Source organism: Gopherus evgoodei, chromosome 2 (assembly GCF_007399415.2).
Source record: "Gopherus evgoodei ecotype Sinaloan lineage chromosome 2, rGopEvg1_v1.p, whole genome shotgun sequence".
Taxonomy (NCBI): Eukaryota; Metazoa; Chordata; order Testudines; family Testudinidae; genus Gopherus; species Gopherus evgoodei.
In genome coordinates this window covers 114,871,675-114,893,478 of record NC_044323.1, presented here as the reverse complement: position 1 = coordinate 114,893,478, position 21,804 = coordinate 114,871,675, and the positions used below count along the sequence as shown (strand labels likewise).

Below are 21,804 nucleotides of genomic sequence, written 5' to 3'. Positions count from 1 at the left end.
CAGTCCTTTTGTCAGTTACAGTATATGTAATTCTCTAAAATTGAGTTACAAAATGCTCCTTTACTCTTGATCAGTAGTTCTTAAAACTATGGGGTGGGCCTCTTAAGGGAGGCATGAACTGTGTGCTTTTTGTGAAAGCTCTGGCAGTCAGCATCTGGTAGCTGGGGCTCATTCAGGAGGGACATGCAGACTACATGGAGATAAAGGGGCCACCACCTGGACTCAGACTCTCCTTTCCCAGCCCCCTCCCCAACAGATTAAGTGATAGTAATCCATTTCATATCTCAAATAGTAGCAACATTTTTGCTAGTACAGAACTTGCTAAACCCTTATGAGACTACTGACTCCTCTTAAAGACAAATGGCTGAATATAAATTATCAGTACATATCATATTATTCTAGTGTTGAGTTACAGGCACTTCACCATTTTTTAGAAATTGATTTTACTATGATCAACCTGGAAATATGTTGCTTGAAAGAAGAGATGATTTATCACAGCTTAAAAACTTGTAAGTAAAAGGAAGGCATAAAGCCACCTTTCACAGGTGGAGGTTAACTGTCCTTTACTCAAAGCCCAATCTTAACTATGAGACAACTGGTTTTTCTTTTCTACTTAAAACAGTTGTGCCAGTTGTCTAACCCTCACTGGTTCCATTACTAAGTCTGACATGGTGCCTATTCAGGTGTGCTTCCTTTCTCATGGCAGCTCATGAAATGAACTATCTTGGGTTACTGGGTTATATGTGCACATGAACAACAAATATTTCTGGTACATGAACAATGTTCTGTCCCTGGGTCTGTGTATTGACAGCATCAAGATTTAATGAGTGGTCATGAATCTTAGATATCAGGGTTGGAAGGGATGTCAGGAGGTCATCTAATCAAACCCCCTGCTCAAAGCAGGGCCAATCCCCAAGTCCCTAAATAGCCCCCTCCAGGATTGAACTCACAACTGTGGGTTTAGCAGGCCAATTCTCAAACCACTGAGCTATGAAATTTAGGTTAATGTTTAAAGGAAGGGGCAAGTACAAGCTCCGTAAAAACAAATGCCAATAAAGCAAGGCCATAGAGATTGCCAGTTGTATAGGACAAGGCACGACTGAGAAGAAAGGTAGCTTCTGTCAAGCGCTGCCCAGGTGCGTTCCCAGGAACGAGGCAGGCGCTGGTGGAGATGTTCAAAGGATCAAGAAGGGATTTACCATTTATTCTCTAAGGATCTTAAAATTAAACTTCAGTGGCGCTTGCCGGGGCGGGGCTCGGAGTCTTGACTGGAGAGAAAGCGGGACGTTGCGATCTAGCCGCGCCGGTCCCAAGACCGGGGTGTCCGGTAGTTCAGGCGGCGGGGCCCGGATCTCAGTTCCCGGTGCAGCGGTTCGCTCCGTGTTGACATTTACACCAGTCGGGCCGGGCAGCTCCTACCTGCCGCCCGCTCAGAGCAACTCTCCCTGGCGGGGGCTCCCAAGGCAAAGGCTGTTTTCCGGCAACAGCGGCCCAGGCTGCCCCTTCTTCCTGCTCGCGCCATGAACGGAGGCGGCGGCGGCCCCAGGCCCCGAGCGAAGCCCGCCTCACGCTGAGCCCTGGTGACCGATGTAAGAGCCGCGGCGTCACCTCACCGCGACCCGCCTCTACAGGCACCGAGGCGCCGTTCCCCTGGGCCCCATCACCCGGGGTCTCGCCAGCCACGCGCTCGTTACTTGCGCTGTCGCTCGCCCCACGAAAGGCAGCAGCTGAGTTGCTAATACGCATGCTCAGCTTCCCTCACACATGCGTAGTAGCCTCCAAGAGCTGCCGCGCAGGAGCGGGCCCCACCCCTTGCTGCGCTTTTAGCCGCTTGGCAATTGGCTTCCGCGTGGTTGAGCCCGCCTCCTGGTTCCCGCTCCCGGCTGTTGATTGGTCTGCCTAGAGGCGGGGCCTTCCTTTCCCCAAGGCGCTTGCTGTCAGAAAGTAGCTGTGCCCCGCCCCCTGTGTCGCGGTTTCTGTGCTCCCGCTCGCCATGTACTGCTCACTCCGGCCCCTTCAGCGCCTGGGCAGCACGCGGGGGCTCCTCGCGCTCCAGCCGCCGCCGCGCGCCGCTCTCCTGTGCCAGCCTCAGCAGCGGCCGCCGCGCGCCGCCGGGATGGTGAGGACGTGTCCGGGTCTCGCGTCGGGCACGGGGGTGGCGGTGACCTCTAACTGCTACCGCCAGCCGCCCCTCCCCCCCGCACAGGGGGGCTGTGCGGGGGTCGAGCTGAGGGGTCATGCTCCGGCCGGGGGGGCCGCGGTCGTGCAGCCTCCCCCCGCTCAGCGTCGGGCTACCGCGCGGGGCGGGTCTGCGGGACCCGAGTTTGACCCTGGACCTGTTAACCCCTCACCCCCGCTGAGCTCGAGTCCCGCCGGGTCCGACGCCCCTGGCTGGGGAGAGCTCGGTTCCAGCTGGCGCAGGCTCGTCCTTAGGCGCCTGGACCCCGCGGCGATGGGCGGCCCGAACCTCTCCCGCTCCCAGTCACCGCCGAGCAGGACGCGGGACCCAAAATATCTTGGCTGGGTGGGCCTGGTGCGCGCCTAGGTCTTGCACCGCTGTCGCTATGTCCGGCCCTTTCGTCTGTCCTTGGGACATCGCTAGGATTGGCGAGGATGGAAAATGCGCTAACGTGTTTAATGGCTCTTGATGGGGATGGGGCACCCTCCCCCACTGAAAACCTTTGAACTGCACAGCAATGCTCACCCCAAGCTGACAGTCTGTAGTCAGTTGCAGTAAATGCAGGTCATGCTGCAGTCTAAAAACACACGAGCTGCGCAAAAATGGGGTTGTAAATCTGACCATTAAAATTCCCTCCCTTTCGGATAAGGAGAGGAAAAACTGCACCTCCTGTTATGTCACTTTTCAGATCTCCATCAAATTGTCAAAAGCTTCCAGGAAAAAGTGGGAAGTTAGGATAGGACATTGTTCCTAAAACAGGCTTTTTAAAATGTTGATTCTGTATTTTTACAGTTTAATGAGGTACAAAGGGACAAACTTCCAAATTAATGAACAAACCAAATTACGCTGTTTTGGAATGTGGGAGAATTGGAATTCAATATTTAACTTAAAACAAACAGACATGTAACTTATAAACCACTGGCCTATCATCATCCTGATAATTTTGTTTGTGTATCCCTCCAGATTTTCCTAGCACATTTTTTGAGTTACTAAGATCTAATAAGCAACATGTGTTCTCTGAGCTGTGCCAGACAAACATATGACTTGTACTGTAAGACAGGCTTGTCATTCATGATATAGTTGATTGATAGTATTTAAACTCTTATTAAAAAATGAGCGGGAGACACCAGTTGTCCAAAGCTGCATTCTGAGTGGACCTTTCTGGTGTCACATTTGTGCTCCAGTTCACAACAGGGTACTCCAGGGACCTCATCCCTCACATTAAAACTTAAGTTTATCCCTATTCCTGTGTTGTTTCTTGGGTGAGGGCAAAAAAAGACCAATGTAGTTAAAATAAATTGTCATAACCTCTGGTTTGAAGTAACTAAAAAATAAAATGCGTACAGGTTTTAGTTGCAAAACCAGTTAATTCTGTAATCAATATTCACTTCTGCCTTTTCCAGCACTACTTTTGTCCTTTGTTTTTTGCTGCCTGAGGAATGGAAGTACCGTGAAAACCCATATAGCTCACTGTCCTTTTTTGGTAGAGGATGAAACTGTGTTAATGAGAATACAGTAAAATCTAATGCTTTGGATGTAATTTAATTTTCTAATACTAATCGGGAAGTGTTCCTCAAAAAGTTAAAGTGGAGGACGAGCTCAAGCAGCCTTTTGAGTTTGAATGGAAAGCTTTGTTTTGGTTGTTTTTTACCCAAACATTTCTTGTAGTAAAGGTCTTCTGAAAGAACACACTTTTTCAATCATAGCTGAAGGGTTTTCACAAGGAGTACTTTGTTTAATCACCTGAAGGCAGTAATCATCATCCAGTTCTTTGTTTGCTTATACTGCAAAATCATAAAGATGTGAAGTAAAACTGAAGGAGCAGAAAATGCCCTTAAGCTCTCAAACAAATTGTATCCAAAGATTGATAACTTCTCACAAATCACCTTTGCTAACTTCATTGACAAAAGAGAGTATGGAAAAAGCTTCAGGGGCATGAATGGAAGTAATGAAATTTAAATATTCCTAATTCTCCAAAATGTCACCTGCAATTTAGGACAGTAGAGAAAAGGTGTATATCACGGTTCCCTATTTTTTCTTTATTGGGAGCTACTTCTTACAGTGGAAGGATACATTGCAAACAAACTGCACTTTGTAAAGTGTGTTTTTGGGTGGAGGGAGGGATTAAAATCATTGAGCAGATACAAGCCCACTTCAAGATGTGCACTTTTCCTAGTGTCTGAAGACATGCAGCAAAATACACCAATGTACATAGACCCTGCCATGACTGTCTGCTGTTTTCCTACCAGTAGAGCTAAACTGCACATCATTTAAAGGGATATATTTTAAACTGAGGCTGGAAAGGCAGCGTTCCTTCTCTCCTCAGTTGAGTGCTACAAAATATACATTTCTGGTTTCCAGACTTTTGAAAGTTACAATGTGATAGTTATAATGTAAGCAACAAGTAAAACTAAAACTTTGAAACCTTTTCTGTATCAGAAGAGCAGTTGAAGAGTACAGATAGTTGTCTTTTTATTGTGCTTTGTTGCACAAATTCAGCATAAATTAAATGAGGTTGAAAGAAATCTTTCTAAAAACTCCTGCTTGTTGAAACTAGAGTAGAATTTTTCATAGTAGGCATTATTGCGATTGTCCTGCTCTTTTGAGTTCTCCATTGCATTATGGTGCAATGAGTTTTAACATCAAAACAGTTAGTCACTAGCTAAGAGGTAAAAGTACAGTTATATTTGCTTAGATTACTTAAGCTCTGAACTGTGTTTTTGACCAGAGGACACATGAGTAGGACTTCTGACAAGCTGGGCTTTATTTTGTAGGGTAGAGAATGTCAATTCTGAGCTGTGCCTTGCAGAAGGCATAACACAGCCAGTTTAAACCAGAAACTAGCAGACTTGCTTAGCCACCTTGGCTTCTCCATGACCTAGAAAATCTGGGGTAGGACTGATTTTAATCATGATCAAGGCTTGGTCTACACTACAGTTACGTATAAGTAGCTTATGTCGATCTAACTCTGTAAGGGCTTGTCTACACTGGCAAGTTTTGTTGCCAAAAACTGCCTTTTGGCAACAAAATAGTGATAGTGTACAAACTGCAAGGTCCCTTTTTAAAAAATAAAGCCTAGATTTGGTGACAAAAAACTTCCACCCCATGACAGACTTTTGTCGTTTCCCCTCCCTTTATTGTTGACAAACAGCCAGTATAGACACCAGGTTTTTTTGTTTGTATTCCCCCTCCCCCCCCCCCCGATTTTATTGGCCTCCAGAAAGTATCCCATGATTCTCATGCTGCTGCTCTGGTCAGCGGTTTGAACTCTGCTGCCCTGCAGCCAATTTGCCCCTCCCTCTTGCATGCCCTGGGATTTTAACATCTCATTTCCTGTTTGCTGGCTTCCCAGATGAGCTTCCCAGGTGAGCATGGCTGGCTGTTGCACCAAACGCACTCCCACTTGGACCACCACTGAGTTGTTGGATCTGATCAGTATATGGGGAAAAGAGTCTGTTCAGTCGCAGCTGTGAGTGACTCATAGGAATTGGGACACATGGGCAGATTTCTCGGGGCTCGTGTGAAAAGGGCTATGACCGGGGGACACATCAGTGTAGAGCGAAGATAAAGGAGCTGAGGCAGGCGTGCCATAAGGCACGGGAGGCAAACCATCGCTCCGGTGGTCACCTAAGACCCGCCACTTCTGTAAGGAGCTGAATGCTATCCTCAGTGGTGACCCCACCTCCACTGCCGATTGCCCCATGGATACTTTGCGTGCAGCTGACAGAGGGGGTAACCCGGAAGCTGAAATTGTGGATGAAGAAGTTGAGCTAGAAGAGGATGTGGTGCTCCCAGTGGGGCAGGCAGCCAGGAACTTTTCTCCACTCCAGAAATGCTCAACGGGGAGCAGGAAGCAGATGACGCCAGGTAAGTTGCTATGGCTTGTGAAGGGAATCGAAAAGTGGGAGGCAGGTAGTGTTTTCTGTGGGCTCAACATTGCCCTGTGTAGCTAATCTGCAGGGCCAAGCAGGGTATCGATGGACATGGAGACCTGCAGGGAATCCTCCAGAGAGAGGCTCTGGAAAGTTTCCAAGAGGTATTTGTTAATCCTCTGCTGCAGATTCCAAGGGATTGCAGCCTTGTTAGTTCCCCCATTGTAGGAAACTGTCCCATGCCATTTAGCAATCACTGGAGCTGGGACCAAAGCGGCACATAGCTGAGCTGCATATATACCGTGGTGAAAGCTGCAAGCATTCAGTAGCTGAGTCCTGGTTTCCCTTCTCACCCTCAACAGAGGGATGTCAGCCAGCAGGTTGTCCACCTATGAAAAATTGTGGGATAATTTTAGAGTGAGTCCCCTGCAAAGCTGCCTTGCAAGCCGTGAACTTTTGGCCTGTATGCACAACCGCCTTCCCCCCACTCCCAAAACTCACCATGACTGGGGTGCTCACGGAGCTGTTTGCCTGCCTAGAGTCTCATCAGAGAGAAAGTGATTTCTGTTACAAAAATACCCTTTTTACTAAAATGTTTCTATCATTTGCTGGAATGTAACAATCCCTCTTCTGTTCAGCACAGACCTTGAAGAATACACCATGCATCCCCATGGACTGGCTGTGACAGATAAGAAAAAACCCTAGGCGCCACAAAGAAGACATGTTCTGCGAGGTTATACAGTGCGATGAGAGACAGACCAGGGAACGGAAAGATTTCTGGGAAGCCAAAAGGCGCAACAGAAAAGTGAATGCTGCTTTTGCTAGGCATGCAACAGAGCAGATGATAAAAGTTATGGAAGATCAGGCAGAGATGCTCAAGTCTCTGATACAGCTGCAGACTGAGCAGATCCGAGTTCGAGTGCCACTGCAGCAGATGCACTGTTCTTTGCCAACCCTACCCCCCTCTATGCCCACACATTCCTTTTCGCTTCACAGCACTCCTGAATTTCCCCATCGCTCCACCCCCTCTCACAGCTTGCACGATAGCTGGAGCTACACACAGTTGTGAGGTTTTATCTTTTTTAACAATAAATGAAGGCTAAGGTATTTAATGGTACAGCATTTTTATTCTGTGTTTTACAAAAGAGTATAGCAATCAATTCACTCTAGGGAACAGGTTCCTAAATCATTGTGTTGCGTGTATCTTAGGCCCCAAAATTGTACATGGATGCAACAGGGAAACAACTCCAAAGTAGACGTGTTACTGCCCTGCATTATCAAAGTGGTTTCTCGAAGCCTCTCTGATGTTAATAGCAGCCCTCTGGGCTCCTCTGACAGCCCTAGCATCTGGCTGTTCAAACTGTGCAGCCAAGTGCTCTGCCTCAGTGCTCCACACCCGAGCAAACATTTCATCCTTAGATTCACACAGATTATGCAAAGTGCAGCACACGGCTATGACCACAGGAATATTATCCTTGGTCAGGTCTAGCCTGCCATTTAAACACCTCCAGCAAGCTTACAAATGGCCAAAGGCACATTCGACTACCATGTGGCACCTGCTCAGCCTGTTGTTAAAATGCTCCTTGCTGTTGTCCAGGTGCCTTGTGTAAGGTTTCATGAGCCAGGGCTGTAAGAGGTAAACAGGATCTCCCAGGATTACTACTGGCATTTCCACATCCCCCACTGTGATCTTGTCATCTGGAAAGAAAGTCCCCATCTGCAGCTTTCTGAACAGGCCACTGTTCCTGAAGATGCATGTCTCATGCACCTTTCCAGACCAGCCTGCACTGATGTCCGTGAAATGCCCCCAGTGATCTGTGAAACGCCCCCAGTGATCCACAAGCACCTGCAACACCATGGAGAAGTATCCCTTCCTATTGATATATTCAGAGGCAAGGTGGTCTGGCACTAAAATTGGAATGCGTTTGCCATCAATTGCCCCGTCACAGTTAGGGAAACGCATCTCCGCAAAGTCATCCGCTATTTCATGCACATTTCCTAGAGTCACAGTCCTCTGCAGCAGGATGTGATTTATTGCCCTGCACACTTGGAATAATACAGCCCTAACAGTGGACTTTCCTACTCCAAATTGATTTGCGACTGACCAGTAGCAGTCTGGATTCACCAACTTCCACACAGCGATTGCAACACGCTTCTCTACTGGGAAGGGTAGCTCTCAATCTGGTGTCCTTGCACCACAGGTCGGGGGCCAGCTCAGCACATAGCTCCATGAAGGTTGCTTTACACATCCTGAAGTTCTGTACCCACTGATCGTCATCCCACACCTGCATGACAATGCGATCCCACCAATCAGTGCTTGTTTCCCTAGTCCAAAAGCAACAGTCCACCGTATGCAGCTTCTCTGTGAAAGCTCAAAGCACTGATAAGTTGCTACTGTCCATATCACACTTGGGTGTCTGTGATTCATTCTCTGCTAACTTTGCAAGTAACTCTGAGAGTAACTGTGCTGCCATGCGTAATGTCTTCAATACAGCTTACAGTGCGTAAGAGAGAAGTGTGAGATCCGTCCTCCCTCACTGCAGATGCTGGCGCGCACTGCAAAAGAATGACAGTTGGAAAAATGGCACAAAAGGAAACCAGAGACCTTTGGAGGGGTGGGACACAAAGCGGTGCATGATGGTACATTTTGCACATCCCAGGATGTGCCGCACTCCGTTTCCACATTCCCACAACACCCAACGATGGATGTCGCCAGGCACTGTGGGATACATACCCACAGTCCATTGCTCTGACTGTTGACAAAGGTGCCCCAAATGTGGACATGATCTGTCAACAGAGGGAGCAAAGGTAGACAAGCTTTGGCAACTGCTTTTGTCGATTTTTTTTTTTTTTTTTTTTTTTTTTTTTACCCTTGGCGACATTAGTTGGATCCAAAAAACTTGTCAGTGTAGACAAGCCTTAAATGTCTACACTACAACTTTGCTCCCACTGATGTAAGTCACCCCCTACACCGACCTAATAACTCCACCTCCATGAGAGGTGTGGCACTTAGATCGATGTAGTTAGGGCAATGCAGTGTCTGTGTAGACATTGTGTTTCTTATATCACTGTTGGCTTGTGAGCCCTGCATGAGGTGGGGAGGTGCTCCAGCTGTCAGTGCCTCACAGTGCCCCACACAGATAAGTCAGCGTAGTGTGGACGTGAACCAGTGCAGTAATTACTGTGGTGCCTGTACGTTGACCTAACTTAAGTTGACTTAATTTGTAGATCAGACAAGGCGTAAATCAGCAAGCAGAAAATCTTGATGTAAATAATGGATTTTAATCTTGTTTTGTGTTTGCACTTTTTAGTTATTTTTATTAAAGGAATTACACTTTTAGATAAGCAATTATATAGCTTCACACATGTATCCAGATTCTTAAATTATATAATTGCATTATCTTAGGAAATGGTGGATGATTCATTTCTTATTTACTGGATTTTTTTTCTTGTGATTTGTGTAAAGCTTGCATTTGGATGGAAATTGGAAATCCATTAAGAATACACAAACAGTATTCAAAAAATGTTTTGGTAGTTAACTAAAACTACCTTAAATGTGCTGTATATATAAACACTTTTTCTTATCAAAACATCTTACCTTTAAAATTAACTGATTTATTAAACAAAGGAAATATTAACTGTACTCAATTGATTTTTTTTTTCTGGTCATCATTTCCTTCAGGACCCTTTCACATCTCATCTTTATTCATAGATTAGAAGAGGAAAACAGCTTTTGTGCTTTTACAACTCCCCATCAGTTTCTCAATTTTGAATGAACTAGTAATTGAACTAAACTAGCTGAATAAACTGCAATGAAGAAAGTATTCTCTCCTTTCCTGCAGAGAAGGCTATTTGCTGTCAAAAGCTGGTTTAGCATTTCAGGAAACTCTGGTTGGACATGCTTAGCCAGTGACTTCCACCAGTTTGTTGGTTTGATTTTCTTTAATACAGTAAATGTACTGCTTGAGTATTGTTATTTAAGTTAAATGATTTTAATATAGTAAATCTAAACCTTGATATATGTTGGTCATAATTTCAAGTTTAGTTTAAAATAGGTTTATTTTTAATAATCTATGTGATTTATTTAAATAAATAGCATTGGGGTTTTTTTAAATTTATTTTTATCCATCCTGATACAAATCACCCCAGACATGCTTTGTTATATCGTTTCAAAGAAGGTTGTTTGGCTCCATTATGCCACAGCAGAACTGTAGGAAGAGCTATAGTGGGGAGTGGGATCAGGACCTTCAGTTCTAAGTAGTAGCATGCAGAAGGATAAACTGAACATATATATATTGTGTGTGTGTGCATTTATATATGTTGTATACACAATGTGTAGAAAACTTTATTATGGACATTTTCCTCTTACTGAACAACTACTATTGTTAACAATAAAAACATGCCTGGTATCCTAGGGCTTCAGTAAAAATGGACCGTCTTATCCCAAGCAACGTTAATTTTTAGACTGAGTTTTCTCTAAACACATGTCACGTACACAGAGATCTGGATTTTGTACTTTCAGCTTTTTAATTGAAGCCAGCAGGATAGGTGATTATGCTTTGTTAGGTGAATTGGTAATTTGTTGACTAGAAGCAGATGTGTTCGTGACTTGAAAGAAACTGAATGCTTCATAAGGATGAATTATTCCATACAACAGGCAGGAGAAGATTTGTCTCTCTCAAACCACTTACTGCTGGCTGACCATGATCCAGTACTGAATTATGTATTAACCATATTAACACGTGTGACTCTTCTCTAGTGCAGTAAAGAGTGCTTCAAAACAAGAAAAATGTTAAAAAATGGAAAGCCCTGGGATGCAATGTTAAAATTTATTTCATGGCCATCTGTGTTTCTGTAGCATTTTCTCCCCTCATTTGTGGGGTTATCTTGTTTCGTCTTACTAGGTATGAGGCATTTATTTTCTTTCTAAAGAAATTTGCTTACATGTATTTTTTTTTCCCCTCCTCAGGCTAGTCAAGACTCTTTTAGAATAGAGTATGATACCTTTGGTGAACTAAAGGTCCCAAATGACAAGTATTACGGTGCCCAAACTGTGAGATCTACAATGAACTTTAAGATAGGTGGTGGTAGCGAGAGGATGCCAGTAAGTAACTTGAATCTATGTTGATTTTTATTTTTTACAGTATAACTTTTTTAAACATAAGAATAAGTCTGTGTTCCTTTATAGTCTTGCTAGGAACTTGTTAGGAATACAAGATTAACAGTACTTTTCAATTATGATTGGAAGGCTCAGTCCTCATGTCAAGGTCTTGTTCATATTTGAGTGATTGCACATGTCTATACTACTGTAGGTGTGTGCATGCCTCATGTACAGATGTTGGAGATGTTTTCCCTTCAGTGGTACCTGTCAGGATGGCGCAAGTGCCCCTACTGCTGCACACCACTCTGTGCTGGTATAAGAGGGCAGAGCCACCCTGAGCCCAGTCACTTCTTCCTTACTGCCAGTAACGATTGTCAGAGTGATCTCAGACTTGTTAACTCAAGTGCTTTCCTCACTTGTTGTAAATAGTTGCAGTTAATTATTGTTAGTTCGAATTTTTCTCAAGTATGTTAGTGTTAGGTTTCTGTTCTTGTGTTCTTTGGGACTGTTTCTTTTCTTTCATTACTACGCTCCATACTGGAATGATGCCTTGCTTCCCAGGCATTAAGTCTTGCAGGACATATTCAAAGCCCTTGCCAATCAGTAAACCTCATCTGACCTGCCTGAAGTGTTTAGGTGAGGCCCATGTTAATGACAAGTGTCATTTGCAAGGGCTTCAAACCCCGCTTGAAAAAGGATAGAGCAGCAAGGCTTAAGTGCTTGCTTATGGAAGCAGTACTTGGACTCCTAGCCGAGTCATGTCATGGGAAGAGCATCCCAAGTATTTTAGTGTCATATGGAGTGCTCCAGCAGATGTATTTTTGTCTCATTGATCCTGATCCCCAGTACTGAAGAAGAAAGCCAGACATTCCTTGGACACAGGGCTTTGTTCATCAACCTTGGTATCGAAGCTAGAGGCAAGTGTGTGGCAGAGAGAGCCGCAGCAGAAGCCTTGCCTCCGAAGAGGGGTTTGCTGCCTCCAGACCCTGTGCCAAGTCCATCAAGGCTGTCCTCTGAGAGAGATGTTTAAGGAACCAACAGTTGATGCTGCTCCCATCGACTCCAGAGGCATAAGCTGTCGCAAGAGACTTGCTTAGTCTCTCGGTACCAGTTTCCTCAGCATGCAGCTCACCTCTCACTGCACTGAGAGCCGCCAGTACCACTATCTAGACTTCCTCCCAAATCCGTTTTATCTAGAGGGAAATCTCTCATGATTTTTCTTGTACTGCCATCCCCAGGTTCAGGATAACTTTGATCCAGTACTGTCTGCATCAGCGCCTCCATTATCGGAAGCCTCTGACTCCTTGTTCACTGACTTGGACATGTGGGCACTTACCCTCCTTCAAGATCATCAGGTCCGTGGACAATGCAGCAGCCCCAGTGTTGGCCTTTTCCTAAGTGGCAATGGCCCTGACAAGGATGGGTTCTGGATCCATACCAGAGACCACTCTGGGCTCCCTGGAGTGTCTCTCCTTTACCCAGGACCTCACCTCAACCGTCTTGACAATCATGGGGAGCTCATTGGACACAATAGTACTGCGAACATCATTCATAGATACCTGACATTGAGTCAGGCACCGTGAGCATTGATGTCCAGTACTATGATTGGTCACAGTCAACTAGGTCCTTCTTGAGTAGCTTTTCCACTATAGAGTGTAGAGTTACCACCAGTTGCATCCTTGTCTTCGCACCAGACAAAGCTATTGATTCAATGAGAGATTCATCTCCTCTGGAAGACCACAGAGCTCCCCAAGGTCTCCTGAAAAGAGTGGCCTCGGTGCTCGGCATTCAGGCAGAAGAAGTACATCAGAGTTCTCACAAGTTGGTGGACATGCTAGTGTCTGGCACCCCAGTTAAGGTTTCTCTGCCAATCAATGAAGCAGTAATGGAGCCGGTCAAGACTCTCTCTTTTGGCACCCACAGCAAAATGAGCTGAGAGAGAAGATACTTCCTTCCCTCTAAGGGGTATAAATGTTTTTACATTCACCCTTCTTGGGATTATCTTGTAATGGCAGCCACCAATGGGCGGGAAACACAGGGACAACAAGCCTCCGTGCCTAAGAGCAAGGACTCAAAAAGGCCTGACTTGTTTTGTCACAGAGTTCATTGCTTGGGGGCCTGCAGCTAAGGATTGCATGCCAACGTGCACTTCTGAGTTGATACAACTGCATGCTCTGAGAGAACATTTCTAAATTCAGGGACAAATTACCAGAGGATTCCAAGCAAGAGTTCTCAGTAATGGTGGAGGAGGGTAAACTGGTCACCTGCACTGCCTTCCAGGATCTAGTGCGGATTCGGTGGCTTGAACCATGGCATCATTGCTATGAAAAGGTGTTCATGATTACAGTCTTCCGGACAACTTGCTGAAGTCCAACAGACCATATAGGACGGGATGGGCAAACTTTTTGGCCTGAGGGCCGCATCTAGGTGGGGAAATTGCATGCAGAGCCGTGAATATAGTGCTGGGGCAGGGGTTTGGGGTGCGGAAGAGAGTGCAGGGTGTGTGGGGGGGGTGCGGTGTGCAGGAAGGGGCTCAGGGCAAGGGGTTGGGGCAGAGGAAGGGAGCAGGGTATACGAAGGGAGTTGGAGTGCAGGAGGGGGTGTGGGAGGAGGCTCAGGGCAGGAGTGTGGGAAGGGGCTTAGGGCAGGGGTGCATCAGGGAGGTTAGGGCACGGGGTGAGGTGCAGGAGGGATGCAGGGTGCGGCAGAGAGCTCAGGGCAGTAGGTTGGGTGCAGGAGGGGTTTGGGATATGGGCTCCAGCCTGGTACCACTTAACTTGAGTGGCTCTGGGGTGGCAGCGGTGCGCACCTGAGCCAGGGCAGGCTGCCTGCCTGCCCTTGCCCTGTGCCGCTCCCAGAAGCAGCCGGCACCACGTCCCTGCAGCCCCTGGCTCAAGTACCAATTGTCTACATTTGTAAAGGAGCAACTTGGTCTTCAATTCACATCTTCACTTGCATTATCATTAGCTGTCACGCCAGAGACTGTGCCAGTTTCAGATGGGTGTTTTACAATCACTGTTCAGGTAGACTCTGAACACCCTTCCGTAGCTGTTTCTGGACCATCACAGTGGAATTGACATCTTCATTCAAAGAAGAAGAAAAGATTATCTACCTTCCTGTAACTGTTGTTCTTTAAGCTGTGTTGCACATGTCCATTCCACGACCCTTCCTCCTTCCCTTCTCTGTTAGAGCACATCCAGTCTGAAGGAACTGAAGGGGGTCGGAGGTGGCTCTGTGCTCTTATACCAGCTTGTAGTGGTGTCCAGCAATGGGGGGTACTGGAGCCATCCCAACAGGTACCACTGAGGGGAAAATATCTCCAACATCTGTGCATAAGGAGTACACACACCTACAGTGGAATGGATATGTGCAACATATCTTGAAGAACAACAGTAACAGAAAGATAGATAACTGTTTCTTCCATGGAATGAACTGTTGAATCATTGCGCCTGCCCATAAAGAAATTACTGAAAAGCTATGTTAAACCATTTTTAGTGATTTTTATTGTGATACTACCTCTGAGGATTTTTTAATAGGAAGTTTGAGTAGAAGACACTGGTTTTAGTTTTGCTGCAAATTTGTGGTATAGATTCTAAGCTTTATATAAGGCAGCAGTTCTCAAACTGTGGGTTGGGACCCCAAATTGGGTTGGGACCCTCTTTGAATGGGGTTGCCAGGGCTGGCTTAGACTTGCTGGAGTCCAGGGCAGAAGCCCGAGCCCCAGGGCCAAAGTCAAAGCCCAAGGGCTTCAGCCCTGGGTGGCAGGGCTCAGGTTGCAGTACCCCTGACTAGGGGCTGAAGCCCTTGAGCTTCAGCTTTGGTCCCCCTGCCTAGAGTGATGGGGCTCAGGCTTTGCCCCCTGGGCAGTGGGGCTTGGGCAGGCTTAAGCTTCAGTCCCCCTTCTGAGGTCATGAAGTAATTTTTGTTGTCAGAAGGGGGTTGTGGTGCAGTGAAGTTTGAGAACCCTGATGTACTGTCCATAATTCTGTTTACCTTATAAGTTATCTTTATTAAAGAGTTAGTCACTAAATAAAATGAAGTTCTTGTCCTTAGTGTAAGTTGCCTCATTTTCTCTGCAACTGGACAAATTGAAACAATATAGTGCTAGGGTACCCACAGTTTTCCAGGTATATATTTGCATATACTTTGAAGTGAAACCTGTAATAAGATCCATCTCCAAGAAGGCAACTGACTTTCTGATCTGTAGGTGTGTGTGTCACTTCACGACACACAATATACCGAAACAGACTTAAGTACTAAGGAAAAAGAATTGCAAAGTACTTCTTTACAATTTTTTTCTGCACTGCTTGGTCAGACTTTATTTCAGTGGATGTGTTAGCCATACAGTATACATTGTCCTGTGGACTACCTGATTGCCTTCTTGCTAGATTTAGCGTTAGAAGGAGTTATACGAACCTTGTGACTTCCTGTATTTTCTATACCTAAAACATTCACATCTTTAAACATATTTTTGAAATTTCAGGTTCAAGTTATAAGAGCTTTTGGCATCTTGAAACGAGCAGCTGCTGAAGTAAATCAGGATTATGGTCTTGATCCGAAGATTGCTAATGCCATTATAAAGGCAGCAGATGAGGTAGGAAGAAAGTGTTCAAAATATCAGGACTATACATCAAATTATTTCAGTGTAAAATAGCTTTCCATAGGAACAGATGATTCTGAAAAAATGCTTGGATTCCAAAGACAGAAGGGACCACTGAGAGAATCTAGCTTGACCTCCTAAATAACACAGGCCTCAAACATTCCCCGAAATAATTTCAATAATTCCCTGAAACTATCCAGTCTTGATTTTCAAATTGCCAGTGATGGAGAATCCACTATGACCCTTGGTAAATTGTTCCAATGGATATTTACCCTCACAGTTAAAAATGTGCACCTTATTTCCAGTCCGAATTTGTCTAGCTTCAACTTCTAGCCATTGGATAGTTTTACCTTTGTCTGGTAGTCTGAAGAGCCCATTATCAAATATTTGTTCTGTTTGTAGGCACTTATAGACTGTAATCATCCTTAACCTTCTCTTTAAGATAAATAGATTAAGCTCCTTTAAAGCCTGTTTTCTAATCCTTTAATTATTCTTGTGGCTCTACTTTGAACCCTCTCCAATTTATCAACATCTTTTGCTTCCTGAATTGATACGGTAAAGTATCAGTATTGGCAAATGGTTTTCTTTAGCCACCTGTCTGACAGAAAGGAGATGCTTTAGTTAGCAAGTGACAGCTGATACCATGCTACTGATGTTGGGTCTATTGTTCATAGTATGCCTGATTCTTTCCCTAGATAGGGCCATATCACTAGGCCTCGAGGTTTCAGTGGAAGCAAGCAGCACAGGATCACTTGCATTGGAGCTGGATGACTGCTTTTCTGGCTTGATGCCAGTCTAGAGAACTAGAAACTGACTTCCAAATGTCTCCTATCCAAATTATATGCTCAACCTGGAATGGGCGAGCTCATGCAGAGGGACTGCACAGCCATGGAGCTTGATCTCTCTAGGAACAACTGCATATCAGTATTTTGGAGATGATGGTCCTGAACATGCTAAGCACCACCTGTGACCCCAGGGGTGTGTTCAGTTCAAATGGGCAGTCAGGCCTCCAAGAGTGAATCCTGTGATAGTCTCATTAATTTCTGAATTGGGTAGTAGCTGATCAGATTTTCCTATAGTGGGGGTTGCCCTGTTTGCTGCTAACCTTAACAAATATCTGGGGAAGGAAGCTCTGGTTGTATGGTTACAGAAATTAACATATTCTTATTTTTCTATAGGTATCTGAAGGTAAATTAAATGATCACTTTCCTTTGGTGGTGTGGCAAACTGGATCTGGAACACAGACCAACATGAATGTAAACGAAGTCATAAGCAATAGAGCCATTGAAATAATGGGAGGTAAACTTGGAAGCAAGGATCCAGTGCATCCTAATGATCATGTTAATAAAAGCCAGGTCATTATACACATTTTCAAATATTGTTGGGGGATTGTTTTGCAAAAGGTAAACCTTTCAAGTTGTGGTTCTTACTATAAAAATCCCAAAATTCTTCTGAGGTACTGTTTGTTTTTATTTTTGTGTATTTGATATACAAATGGCTTGTTCAGGTCTGAAATTTTAGACCTATTCTTTAAAGCTTTTATTGAATTAAGTGGTGAATTAGCTGGATGTTAAATTACTGCTTGTTTATACTTACAAAAGCAGAATCCCTGCTCTGTACATTTTGTTTTTTCCTTGTATCCACTTTACCACCACCATATTCTGCACCACTGCACAATGTAGAATTTGCTCAGGATTAATGTTCTGCGCAGAATTTATTTTTTTCCTGCAGAATTGGTGCTGCAGAGCTGCTGGGCGCCATGAGGGGCCACTAGACCCAGCAGATCCCAGCTCAGAAGGCACCAGTGTGGGAGGCGCAGGTGGGCTGCAGTTCCCAGGTTTGCTGGTCCCACTTGGTCACATGGTGTAGCTGGGCCCCCTCCCTGTGTGGCAGCCACCAAAGCCCATGAGCTGCGCCCTGCGGGGAGAGCCAGGAGCAACAGCTGGTAGTTGTGGGGGGAAGGAGGACCTGCTGCTTTCTGAGAGGGGAGACTGAGGATAAGGAGAAGGCCTGCTGTGGGGAGAGTGTGACTTGAGCTGTTCCAGGGGCAGTTGAACTTTTATATCATCCCCCCCAACTAACAGCAGGTATAGGTTGTCTCTGCCCAGTGGGACAGTAACTAAGATGTGTGAGCAGAGCCCGCAGCTGGCCTCTGGAGGAGAGAGTGGTGTGAGTGTCTAGCTCCACGGCTGGGCTCTGGAGAGGAGGAGAGTGCGGCTGTGTCATAAACAGATAGTAGGAGTTAATAGAACAGAAATACGTTATATCTCTTTTGCCTGTAAAGGGTTAACAAGATCAGTGAGCCTGGCTGTCACCTGACCAGAGGACCAATCAGGGGACAGGATACTTTCAAATCTTGAGGGAGAGAAGTTTTGTGTGTGCTGTTAGTGTTTGATGGTTGTTCACCCTGGGGGCTCAGAGGGACCAGACATGCAACCAGGTTTCTCTCCAGTCTCTTTGATACAGTCTCTTATATGTGCAGAATAGTGAGTACTAGGTAGATAAGGCAAGTTAGGCTTATGTTTGTTTTCTTTATTTGCAAATGTGTATTTGGCTGGAAGGATTTTAATTTGTACTTGTATACTTAGACTGGGAGGGTATTTCCAGTGTCTATAGCTGAAAGACCCTGTAACATATTCCATCTTAAATTTACAAAGATAATTTTTACTGTTTTTCTTTCTTTAATTAAAAGCTTTTCTTGTTTAAGAACCTGATTGTTTTTTTTATTCTGGTGAGACCCCAGGAGACTGGGTCTGGATCCACCAGGGAATTGGTGGGGAGAAAGGAGGGAAGGGGGAGAGAGAGGTTAATTTCTCTCTCTGTTAGGATTACTTTTTCTCTCAGGGAGAGTCTGGGAGGGGGAGAGAGAAGGAGAGGGGAAGGTGAATTTTCCTCTCTGTTAAGATTCAAGGATCTTCCAGGGTAACCCAGGGAGGGGAAGCCTGGGAGAGGCAACGGTGAGGGAAAGCGTTTCCTTTCCTTTCCTTGTGTTAAGATCCAGAGGGACTGGGTCTTGGGGGGTCCCCGGGCAAGGTTTTGGGGGGACCAGAGTGTACCAGGCACTGGAATTCCTGGTTGGTGGCAGCGCTACAAGTACTAAGCTGGTAATTGAGCTTAGAGGAATTCATGCTGGTACCCCATCTTTTGGATGCTAAGGTTCAGAGTGGGGAATTATACCATGACAGGCTGTCTGGGCCAGGTGGTCCCGTGCAGCCCTCTCCAGCACTCCTCAAATACCCCCCAGTACACACATCCCTCCAGCACCCTCCAACTGTACCTCTCACCCAGTTCCCTTCCCTCCCCCTCTCTCCCACCCACCTGCCAGTATCCTCTATTTGGGAACTTGAAATATGGTAATCCTACAGGGGCAGGGCAAAAAAGGAATTGACTAAAAGAACAGGGGCAGAGTTTTCCCCCAAGATGTGCCTAGCTGGCATGTGTGCCACCCCCAGACTGAGGTGCCTGACAAAAGCATAACAGAGAAACAGAAACTGGGTTGTTGCAGAGGTTTCTTTAACTTTCTACTTTTGGGGGAATCTTTTTTGTTGTCCATATTGTTAGACATATTTGCGATAGGTATTTTGAAATTAATTACCAAAATAATTGAAACTGGTGTGATTATATTGTAGTCTTTTGACAAAATATGCAGAATTTTTCAGAATTTTAAAATATTGGTTTTTTAATTATTTTTTGGCACAGAATTGTTCTAGGAGTAATATTCAAAGTTTCTGTGTCATACCTGATTTCAAGCAAGGATAAACTCTGTTGGGCAAATGTTTTTTTTTGACTTGTCTACACTTTAGGGACCAACAGCAGTGCAGTTACTTAGATTGCTAGCCACCAATGGCTCAGTCAGGGCTATAGACAATCTGAAGTGATCTTCTCTGTGGCAGTCCCAGTAGAAAAGGTCTGGAAGGGAACAGAAATAAACTATTCATATCCCTGAAGTCTAGAGTTGAGCTGTTGTGCGTGTTGCATCTTTTCTGTTGATTATAGATATAGGGCTTGAACGTCCAGGGTTGTCAAATTTTGTGAGCTTTCACATGCAGCTATGCTTGAATAATGATTAACTGCAATCAAGTTTCTAGCTATTTTGCAGTTGCATGTGAAGTAAACTCTTAAGTCTATCGGTCAGTAATTTGATGTCACTCATGCTTTGTCCCAGCACATTAGGTTAAATTCCTTGGCCATCAAAAAGTTGTCTCCCTTTTCAGTTGCTGTGGTGGGTGTAGCTAAGCTAGCTCCTTTGAGAGTTAAATGTAATGGTGTAATCGATTGACAAAAATGATCAAAGTGTTGCTGTCTTATTGATTGTTTTTGTTTATAATATTTCTTCTCCCTGTAAGTTCTTACGTTGGGGTTTGACAGCTGCTGCAGTAGAAGAGTCTAACTGTAGACTTACAGCAGTCAACTGTATGTAGATATTATAGAGCTCCATTACATGGTACTTCCTCTCCATTCTTATACTTTGGAGCAATGAAATAATTAACAGTGTTGACATTTGACATATAGTAGTTGACATCGAGTTAGAAGCAGTGAAAGGAATGGATCAGTTCATATGTCAGAGCTGTTTTAGGCCATCTGCACACTGAAGCTGCTTTGGTTACACTTTGTTTCCCATTTTGAAGGTTTTCTTGACAATGGTTGCAGCTAGAGACTCCTTTTAAATGAAAGCTGATACTCAGGAGAACAACAGAGTGGTGTTTCTGTTGCCTCTTTCCCCAATGAACTAGTTCTGCAGGTACACCCCATGCTTTGGGAAACTGTTGTCATAAGAATACAGATTGATTTTTTTTAAAGTCACTGATATAATTTTTAGTCAGTTCATTGCACTTTTTACATCTTCTATACTAGTTTAAACTACTACAGTAATTCTTTCGATTTCTCAATTAACTTTTATTTGTGAACCATATTTAATAGCCACTTAATACATTTCGCACTTCTTCCTTTTTTTAATAAGGTACTTCTTGGATGGTCTTGTGGTTAAGGCACAGGACTGAGATTTGGGAGGTCTGGGTTCTTTCTTGTTTTTTGTCACAGGCTGACTTTTTTGATCTTAGACACATCACTTAATTTCTCTGTGCCCCAGTCCCTCATGTGTAAATGAGGTTACTACTTTCTGACTTCACGGAGGTTTTGAAGGTAAATCCGCTAAAGTGTAAACCTACTACAGGTCTGTCGCGTCTTACGCACATTTAACACACACAATTTTAGCTTTACGTAGTCGGCAAAAACAAAAAAAGAGACAAATAGCCATTTTAATACTGTACCTGTAGTACGGGTGATTCTGCCCGCCATTACACTCAATGTAATTTTGACTATATGCGATTTTCGCTTTATGTGCTGACTGCGGAATGTAACCCCAGCATAAGATGTGACAGACCTGTATATGAACCACTCAGGTACTATAATGAACATTAGAGAAAAGCCTGTAAATAATAAGACTTGAACTTCCTTCACAGAGTTCAAATGATACGTTCCCAACCGCAATGCATATTGCTGCTGCACAAGAAGTTAATGAAGTGTTGTTACCTGGACTACAGAAGCTACAAGATGCACTTGAAGCAAAATCCAAAGAATTTTCCCAGATCATAAAAATAGGGCGCACTCATACACAGGATGCTGTTCCACTTACTCTTGGACAGGTATAAAACACTAAGCAATATAACCTTGTACAAAAACGTTATCCACTTGTTGGCGCATTATTGTAAATTAATGGAGGTAATTGTTAATTTACGTCATGGCACAACTTTGCTCAGCAATTGAAGACAAAGTATTGAAGGTCAACAGAATCTTGGTTGACAGTATTTTATTATAGGTTCATATTTACTGAAAATTTAATGCACAACATTTCTTGGGTGTTTTGCATGGAGAGCTTCAAGAATTTTCTTTGACCGGTGTGTGTTCTTTTAACCAGTGGATTCAAAGGAAAAAAATCACTTTGAGTAGACTATATCAAAACTGCACAAGTAAACGTAAAATATATTTAAAATGATGAAAGTAGACTGTCATTTGAGTATTACATGTGCTTCCTTTTCAGCCAGATGACCAA

At 44.5% G+C, this 21,804-nt stretch overlaps 1 protein-coding gene across 2 annotated transcripts in view; it reads left to right on the top strand.

Moving 5' to 3' along the window:
* Positions 1 to 1,961: 1,961 nt before the first annotated feature.
* The window catches only part of FH (fumarate hydratase), a 38,780-nt gene continuing 18,937 nt past the window's right edge, over positions 1,962 to 21,804 (top strand). Inside the window, exons 1-5 of one of the 2 annotated variants that reach the window (XM_030551526.1) lie at positions 1,962 to 2,119; positions 11,021 to 11,155; positions 15,636 to 15,746; positions 16,931 to 17,107; positions 21,215 to 21,397. In XM_030551526.1, coding sequence (XP_030407386.1) covers positions 1,994 to 2,119; positions 11,021 to 11,155; positions 15,636 to 15,746; positions 16,931 to 17,107; positions 21,215 to 21,397 — 732 coding nt within the window. In that variant the 5' untranslated portion in view covers positions 1,962 to 1,993. Of the gene's footprint in view, positions 2,120 to 5,386; positions 6,047 to 11,020; positions 11,156 to 15,635; positions 15,747 to 16,930; positions 17,108 to 21,214; positions 21,398 to 21,804 lie in introns of those variants that run through there. The other variant, XM_030551527.1, reaches the window with a different exon arrangement.